A 9,387-nucleotide genomic window follows, 5' to 3' on the forward strand; every position below is an offset into this window, starting at 1 on the left:
GTGTGACTCCACACAAGGAGGTCCTTATGTGACCCTCTGAAAGAAAATACTGGTAGTGACAATTTGCAGTGAAGATGAAGCTACAGAAGAGGAATTTGCCAGTAGTGGTCGTGGACATAAGCTCCAGAAAGCAAGTTCCCCTGAGGAATGGTGTGCTCAGTAATTCCTGCCTGAGGTTTTCCTCTAAGGCCAAGCTCTCACAACTGTCAACCACTGCACGATGTCTGTCACAGAATAAAAAAGCATGCAAATAGCTAAATTCTGCCTGAATTCACACAGCATTTGCTGAAATCCAGAATGTTACTGGTTTGCCAGTTCCAGCAGTTGTATCCATTACTCATTCCATGACACACTGCTGCTGCCATCAATACTGGAAGAGATTTGTGCAGGGCATTGCTCAAAGCCCAGAGGGTACATCAGAGGGAATGCTGTCGGGTTAATTTGCCTAGAAGAGTGGTAATATTTCACTGCTCTCCCAACAGATGGAGAAACAGAATTCTCATTCAAAACAGACAGAATCAGTGAACCAAAGTGTCTTTGTTTTCCTTAGAAGCAGTGGTGCAGTACATCACCCATCTCTTGCTGAGGGATTATATTTAGTCTGATGACATGTAGTGGAAGAGAAGAGAGGACTGATTATGTCACTGATTCTGCACTAGGAAATGAAGCCCCAAAATACCTTAGGATGAACACAGAGAAGGAAAGGCATCTCCCACAGGAACCCTAGCCAAATTGGCACCTGTCTGGCACATCTGAAGGTGTGGGGAAGTATACAAGATACTGACCTGTAAGAATAGCCCATTCATCAAGTGATCTTAACAGGCTGGTGCACTGTCATCTAGGACAAAGCTTAGGCTGCCTCAGTTTCTAGCACAGGAGAAGAAAGGGCCTGGTCTGCAGGGAAGAGAACTGCAGGAGCAGAAGCAGCACTTGGAACAGCACTGCCTATAAAGGCTGTGGAATCGAAGCAGGAAGGGCTTTTTGCTTCCTTGCATACATCTCATTGTGACAGCTTCAGATAAAATCCTGATGGAACTCCATGGTCTCTTTCCAAAGGCACATGGAGGTTAGTAGTGGGAAAATATCCTGTTTTCTCTCAAGGTGATGCTTCTCATGCTGCACCAGGAATGTTCCTCTTCCTGAGTTAGCTCCAGTGAATTGGATTCTGTTATTTCTAAGGTGGTGGTGGGGGAATATCTCTCCACATTCCTCTCATCTCCACAGGCCATTTTCCTGCATGGCAGCCAAAGGATTTGGGACAGAGTCACAGCCCATACAGCATTAAGTTGGGCTGAGGATGTTCCAGCCCCTCCACTCTAGGGAGGAAGTTATCTTTGCTCAGCCTCAGAATTCATGCAATGCCAGCTGTGATCCAGAGCTATCTATGGAAAGAGCCCTTGCTCCCCCAAACCAGTGGAGTGCAGCAGCCCAGAGGAGCATGTGAGTTTGGATATAGCATTAAAAAGCAGGAGGACTTGATATATATCTGTTCTCTGAGTCTCACTTGAATTTCTTCAGCTTTCCAGAAAATGTTTTTTTTTCACTTTAGACAACAAAAACAAATTCTGCAATTAAATCTGTCATATATGGATGCCAAAACTCAAGAATGGAGCATATAAATTGGAACAAACTGTTGGGCTTTGTTCTGACTCTCCAGCCCTGAAACATTACCAATTACTCCCTGGCACTGCTACAATCCTTTGCTCACCAATCACCCTGTTTGCCAGGCGCAGAGCTGCCTCGATGGTGTCCTCTTCCACAACTTCATCCACCAGGCCCAGCTTCAGTGCTTCAGTTGCTGGGATGTGTTTCCCTGTGATGAAAAGAGAAATGAGGTGACTACAGTGGGGCCTGATGGGCAATGTCATTGTTTTCCATCGGATCAAATGACCTGTGTGTAGCTGCTTTCAGGTAAGACACATGTAAGATGCATTACCAACCATGTGCCTCAAAAGTGTGTGTCCCTGGCTTAACCCATCACAGTGGCAGCAAGCTGAACTCCAACCCAAGCAGCTGCACAGGTAGAATATTTCTGTTTCTTAGACCAAGCTGGTGGTATGAGTCAATGCCATATTCCCATATCCAGAGCCAAGGCAGAGTACTTTACCTGTAGTGATCATCTCCAGGGCAGCTGGTACACCAATCAGCCTGGGGAGTCGCTGAGTGCCTTCAGCACCTGGAAGTAACCCAAGGGTGACCTCTGGCAAACCCATCTGAGCCTAGAATGGAGCAAAATACAAGATAAGAAAGGGTGATAGTTACAAACTGAGCAGAATAGAGGAGCAACAAGCAGATGTGAGTCGCACATTATTCCTCTAGGAAGCCTCAAACTTCTACACAGAAATTTCATCCTTGCATTTTGCCACATCAGATATTTGAGATGAAATCCCACTCAGCCATTTCAAGGACTTTGTACAAATTCACAGGGGAAATATCACCTTTCTGTGGATGTCTGTGTGCTAGCACAACACTGGGGGAGAGCTGTGGGGCAACAGCATTCCCCAGATTCACACCTGGCTAAGCTAATGCTTTCAAGTGGTTGCTGCCACATGCTGGAGGATACTGACATAACTGTTATCTCTCTGCTCTAATTCTGGGAAGTTTAGGAAAGAATCACAGGATGGTTTGGGCTGGAAGGGACCTTAAAGCTCATCTCATCCCACCCCTGCCATGGGTAGGGACACCTTTCTCTAGACCAGGTTGCTCAGAGCCCCATCTGACCTGGCCTGGAACACTACTGAACTCTTCCCTCATCTTCCTGCAAGTGGCTCTTGGTGCACTTGACATTGAGTAGGGCAGTGAGGCCAGGGGCAGCAGGAAAGGCAGGGCTGTTCTGCTCTTAAAAATCTACTGAGATTTTGTCGCTTTTAAAAAAAAAGAAATTAGTCTGCACATTTTCTATTGAGCTTTCGAGAGATTTGGTGTTGCTTTAAGACCACTACTTATAGTGGCGGTAGATGTGGCACTTTGTGATATGATTTAGTGGGCATGGTGGTACTTGGTAAAAGGTTGGACTTGATGATCTTGGAGGTCTTCCCCAACCTTAATGACTCTGTGATTCTATGGCACCCACCTTAGGTGGGACACAGGGTGAGGTAGAATAGCTCTTTATGCTGTTACAGCAACCCACACTGTCATGGAGAGACAGTGACTCACTGCAAAAGTGAGGGGATGGCCCTGTTGGTGAAGAGTCTCTACAAGGAGATCAGGTACTGCTCTAAGGTGGTTCAGCAATCTTGCAGGAGGGGATTCAGGACCAAAAAATCAGATCACTCTTATTGCTTTTGGTCAGAGAGCTCTTTGAGGGCCCAGTGCTCACGTGAGATCAAACCATAAATGTTCCATGCTAGCTGAGTTTCAACTACCTATTGAAACTAGGCCACGAGCAGAAAGAAATGCAAAATTCACAGGGCTGGGGAAAAGAATAAATAGGAGAGAGTCACGCTGCATGAGTCAGTCAGAGGCAGCTGTCTGCATCAGAACGTGGGTAACGACTGCCGAGACCTAGGGCATGTTCCTGTCCCACTGCTCGAGTTTCTCTGCAGCCATCTTGTCCTACTGGCTACAGGTCAGGCCTATATTTAGAAATTACTTGAAATTAGTTATGTAGTGAGGCTTATGAAAGCACCTCAAGGGTGGTACTGTAGATGAAGGATGCCTGAGCACACAGACTTGTATCCTGGTGCTGTAAGTCCCTCACCTCTGGGCAGAGGGTCCCAGGCTCCCCCCCTGCCCATGGCCGCGTGGCTCCTGGTGCCTTCACCAGCCTCTCTCGCTCACAGAGTGCGTTACCTTCACGTGTGCAATGCGGTAGTGACAGCCCAGTGCCACCTCCAGGCCTCCTCCCAAGGCAACCCCTTCGATGGCTGCCACCACCGGCTTCTCGCTCCTTTCTATGAGAGACACGATGGGGGCCAAGCCAATGCCAAGTTTTTTGGGAGCAGAGAACCCTCGGATGTCAGCTCCTGAGGTGGCACAAAGAGATTCAGAGGGGTTAGTGAGAAAGGGAATGCCCCACCCCAGGTATGTTCCATACATTGGACCAGCTGATGGTCTAGCTAGCTACAGACAAAGCTATGCAGAGTAAGGAGGCACCAGAAGGTTAGGGAGAAGAGCAGCTGGTCCAGAGGTGTTACACAGACAAAGCTATGCAGAGTAAGGAGGCACCAGAACGTTAGGGAGAAGAGCAGCTGTCCTTCACTGCAGCATGAACAGACCACCTTACTTTTGGCCTGGGCAGTGCAGCTTGTCACATGTCTCATGTCAGTTGTGGCACAGCAGAATAGAAATCCACTGTCTCGTGGACATTTCCAGCCAGATCAAGATTTTTGTCAGCAGTGTTATGAGGCAGAAAGTCTTCAGACATGGTGTGTAGAAAGTGTTTATTGCTCAGGCTGTGTTGGATGTCTTACCTGCACTGAATTTCCCATTTTCACCACAAATCATAACAGCTTTCACCGAGGGATCTGCGTCTGCTCTCTTCAGTCCATCCTCTAGTCCCTGGAGCACTGCCAAACTGATGTAGGACAGAGATTCAGTAGGTAACAATCAACGACACTGCCCTTACCAAGCACCCCAGGGGAAATGAGGAGTATGTCCCGGCAGGTCGTTCCCAGCCTGCTGCCACAGCTTCTCTGTGTTCCCTTTCCTTAGTCTCCCTCTCACTTCAAGGGAAAACCCCAAAATCCACCAAGCCAACGGCCAACCTGTCAGTCACTGGCTGAAGAGGCCTCTCCAGGCTATGCTGTTTCCACAGCAAACAGCACAGGGGAATGTTCTTTTGGAAGTACCTTTATGAATTAAACATTCAGATTTTCAGGAAAACAGTTTAGCATAAATTAAAAGTCATTAATGCTAAACCACTGACAATCCAAGAACTTTTTAAAAGGGAAGGAGCTCCAGGGAGAAAAAGTTATCTGCTCAACACCTGATGCAGCCTGGTGCTGTGCTGATGGCTAGAATGCTTTCCCCTTGTGAAGATGTATACATAGGCCCAGACTTATGCTGTGTGAGATCCTGTCAAAGGGAATTTGGGCATGAAACCCCCCATGGAATGTCTTTTGGCTCATCTGAACAGATATTCCCATACACACCAGCAGTAAATCTGGCCAGCAAGGAATTAATGAAGGATTTCAAAATGGATCAGTAAAAGTATAAATAGCATTTTTTCAAGTCAGATATTTAAAACCCCTGACCTGTGTGTGCACTTTGCATTTCACTCTTTGAAGACAGTTTATATACATGGGTGTGTGCAGAGATGGACATGGGGAGCACAGTCTAGTTTAGAAGATGCTCACAATAGAGATGTTAGGTAAAAATAGAAGCATTGCCGACTTGTTAGTAGAAATAAATGTACAAATTGTGTGTATATATAATTTAGATACTGAAACATACCTATATACACAGTTTTAGGTATCTAAGTTTGTGTATAGCCTGTGAGAGACTTTTCTGTGTACACACAGCATATGTAGAGATGCCTCTGCTCCAGAAAATCCATGCCACAAGCACTTGGAGGCTGGAGGAACATCCAAGAAGTGTCTTTCATGTTTGCCCAGTGCTTTATAAGAACAGCTTTCCCTCCTAGACCCTCTCCAAATCCTGGGCCCAGCTTCACATGTGAGCTTGGGGGTGATGCAAAGGGAGCTGATGGCCAGGGGAGAGGAGCAGTGCTAATTACACAGAGCTGATAGAAAGGCCTGAGGCAAACTCAGTTTGTGTATGTTTTTCCGTGTGTTTGACGGTATCTCATCTGAAAAGAAAGCTTGTCATAAAGTAGATGAAAAACAGATCACTGTACTCATGTGTGCACACATTTGTACAAGGCAGCAGTTGGAGTGTTGATGTGGGAATCCACAGGCTGAAAAGGAAAACCCAGGGAGCCCAAGCAGTGTCATGTAAGCTGGTTGTGTGAAGGAATTCCAGCCAACCTCTGCACACAGTCCTCCTTCCAAGTCAAAAATTAAGACAATCCATTAGCAAAGCCTGTTAATCAGGGCTGTTGGCTGAGGTGAGCTCTCCAGGAGGGTCTCCAGGGTCAGCTGCTGCCTGGAATGACCATGCTACACACAAGGATCAGTGGGAGCCCTGACAACCAGGGACAGGGGAAGTGTTATTTTTGAAGCGAGAACAGCCAGTTGTGTGCCAGTTGCCTCATCCAGACATCAAAGGCAACTCTGAAGTGTGATGTTAGTAATGGTTCTGAAAGCTGAAACTCAAACTGAGAGTAATTTGGCTGTGGCAAAGAAAAGCTGTTAAGTGAGTCAGTAAAGGTCCTTCCACTGCAGACAGTTCCACGTGGCAGAATAGGAAAGCCTTTCCAAATTTAATGAACGGCTTTGTATGCTGGGGGTGGGGAAATACACAGAACCATTAAGGCTGGAAAAGGCCTCCAAGATCATCAGTGCTCCAGGTTTCACAAATACAGAGCAGCTGCTTTTACTGTATCACTTACAGGTTAGTAGTTTACCTGGGCTTCTAATAAAATCCCCAAAATCCCAACCTGAACAACAACAGTCCAGGCTCCTTCGTTCTCACTGCCTCCTTGTCCTTTGGATAGGTTCTTGCAGTGTTTCTATCTGAACTAACTGCTGGGTATTTACATAATTCCCTCCTTGAAATTGAGCTGTGCTGGATTTACCTGCTCTGCTCTCTTGCCTCAGTCATAGCTGCTGTCACAGCTTGCTGTGTGACAAGCTGCTAATACAGCCAGAACAGTCATGCACATAAATTAAGGCCAATGCCAGAATGGCATCCTTGGGGGGGATTTTAGATCAGCTGTTTTAGGAAGCAGCCACTGATTGCATCTCGGACTCTGCTCTGCATCTCATCCTGATGAGGTGCTGATCCTGTCCAGCTATTCACACTCTCCCATCGTTGTTACCTGTCCTAAGCTGTAGCTTCTCTAATCCCCTCGACCTTTTCTGATCACTAGGCTGATCAGGGGCAGGAGGACAATCCTGGCAGCCAGGGAGGGCCTTTTCCAATCATACCTGTTATATGTCATAGAATCCCAGACATAAGCTCCCTTATCCCATGTTCTACCCTATCCTCCCGGGAGCTTTGCTTACCTCGTCAGCTCAGATATTGAGATACTCCTTCACATCCTTCTCACACTCAGTGCCAGCAGCCTGCATCTGCCCCTAAGGTGTGGTCAATCCTTTCTCTTGTGACCTGATCTTAGAGGTCTCCTCCAACCCTGATGATTCTATGATTCTTGTCTGTCTGTCCCTCAAAACTCCCAGTTCTTTGCATATCTAAATCCCTTTTCTCAATGCCATGGTCTCATAAGTACAGATCTCTGAACACTAAACTTCTGCAAACCAGGAAAAAAGCCACTCCAAACAAATCAAATTTGCCACATGCCACCTCTGCTGGGGGAAAGATTAGCTTCAAGGGAAGTCTGTGTGGGAGCCAAATTTGCTGCCAGACTCAAAAGTCAGGACACATTGCCCAGGAAAGCACTGCCTGGCAGGTAGTTGTGCAGCGGTGGATGGTGTCAGACAGGAGAAAGCAAATTCCTGCCCACCAGTGGCTTCTAAAGTGCTAATGGGCCCTGTGATGGCCTGGGAGCAGGGAAATGGCTCGGGTGTCACACGTAATGGAGAGACAGAGAGGTGAGACTGGAGCAGAGCAGCAAAATTCACCAGGCTTTTAGAAAGCATTTGTGCCTGCTGTGCAATTAAATTCTCAGGGCAGCAGGACATGGCCCTGTCTGTAGCTGTCACTCACTGCCTGCCATCACCTGCCCAGGCAAACACTTCCAGCAGCAGTCTCAAAGCTGCTCCCCCATGGGTCAGTCTGTAACATCTGCAGAGGCAGAAGGAGCACACAAGGATCAAAGTGTGCTTTGCCTTTCCTAGCTATAGCCAGGCCTCAGCTGAACACTACCCCATGGCAAGAGTGAGGTAAGTATGGATCCCTTCTGGGACAGGTGCCACCCTGACGTGCCATCAAAAACAACTCCTGTCTCAAGCTATAGTTTAATGGATCTAAAGTCTTTCAGGGCCTTCCTGCTGCCTCCTGGGGCTGGGGGACAGGACCACAACCACACTGCCTGACACCCGTGGTGTGCCAGCACTGCACCCTGCTGAGGGCACCGTGGGGCCTCGAGGACAGGGTGGGAAATGCAGAGCACTGCCCTGAAGATGTTCGTTGGTTGCTGTTCCAAGGCATAGTACCCTGGGTTTTCTCAAGGACTTCTCAAAAGAGGAGTTAAGGTTCCTTAAACACAAACCTGGTAATGGTTGGACTCTGTGATCTTAAAGGTCTTTGCTAACCTCAGTGATTCTGTGACTCTTTAGCTCTGTGTTTTGTGCTTTTTTGTGGTAAGGATGGAAAGTTTACTGTTTACTAGAAGTTTTCTTGGGCACAGGGTGTCCAAAGTATGTCTTGTACCCTGCACCTTTGGGAGTCCTATGGGTCTAGTTCACCTAACCCCATCAATCACTCCGAGCTTCTCATGATAATTACACGGGCACGTGAAAATGATCTTGCTCCACATTTAAACCTGTTGCAACAGAAGAGTAAGCATTGCCAGTTACAATGAATTTGCAGCAGCAGAGCAGCAGGTTCCATTTCCTATTCATGCTCTTACTTGTCTCTTTTAGCTTCTTTTGAACAAACTTTGTCAGTTAAAAGTCAAGCTCAGATGCAGTGGATTTTGTTTTGAATACACACTCTGGTCCCTGTTACCAAATAGTCTTCAACCACAGCTGCCTAGAAAGGGTTTGTGTGCTGCTCAGAACTAAAGGAACTAAAATCCACATGAATGTAAAGCCATAAGCTTTTCAAAACACAGGGAAAACCAACATTTCAGAGGCTCCTACAGACTGGCTTCACTGGCTTATGTCTGAGATTGCACAGGGCCTGTGTTGACCGAGATCGGTCTGTAGAGGCCAATTCCTTGGAAGTTTATTAAAGCCTTGGCTTGTGCCAGCCCTGGCTGGGTTTAATCCTGCTGCCAGCTCTGTTTGTTGAACTGCACCTGCTGCCCAGAGAGCCCTTTGCCCTCACCCCTGTGCACACTTGGATGGGGCAGGGACCTGCGGAGCAAGCACTGAGCAGAGTGCGGGGCAGGTGAGCTGACTGGCAAATCCATGGAAAAGCAGGTTTGCAGCACGGGCGCTCTGGGGAGAAACTGTGCTGCTAGTGCTGTTGTGCTGCGTCTTAGAATCAAGTCTTTAAGCAGCTTCCAGGGGGATGACAGAAGGTAGAGGCTGCTGAGCCTGGCACCTCTCCGGGAAACCTCGCACGGGGTGATAGGAGCAGTCAGGGCAGAGATCACCCTGGTTTGCAGAGAGCGACCCGAGTGCCTCCGATCGCCCGCGGAGGGTCCGTGGGGAGCGGCAGGGCCTTACCTGAGCGCGTTCACGGGCGGGTTGCGGAGCC

At 47.8% G+C, this 9,387-nt stretch overlaps 1 protein-coding gene across 1 annotated transcript in view; it reads right to left on the minus strand.

The window, feature by feature from the left end:
- Nucleotides 1-9,382, minus strand: part of EHHADH (enoyl-CoA, hydratase/3-hydroxyacyl CoA dehydrogenase) — a gene marked incomplete at its 5' end in the record, with an annotated part of 24,952 nt that extends 15,570 nt beyond the window's left edge. The window contains 5 exons of the mRNA XM_009077274.1: nucleotides 1,709-1,813; nucleotides 2,108-2,219; nucleotides 3,793-3,965; nucleotides 4,413-4,516; nucleotides 9,357-9,382. Of these exons, the coding sequence (XP_009075522.1) occupies nucleotides 1,709-1,813; nucleotides 2,108-2,219; nucleotides 3,793-3,965; nucleotides 4,413-4,516; nucleotides 9,357-9,382 (520 nt within the window). The remainder of the gene's footprint in view (nucleotides 1-1,708; nucleotides 1,814-2,107; nucleotides 2,220-3,792; nucleotides 3,966-4,412; nucleotides 4,517-9,356) is intronic.
- Between the last annotated feature and the right edge of the window lie 5 nt (nucleotides 9,383-9,387).

This window comes from Acanthisitta chloris, unplaced genomic scaffold, assembly GCF_000695815.1.
Source record: "Acanthisitta chloris isolate BGI_N310 unplaced genomic scaffold, ASM69581v1 scaffold42646, whole genome shotgun sequence".
Taxonomy (NCBI): domain Eukaryota; kingdom Metazoa; phylum Chordata; class Aves; order Passeriformes; family Acanthisittidae; genus Acanthisitta; species Acanthisitta chloris.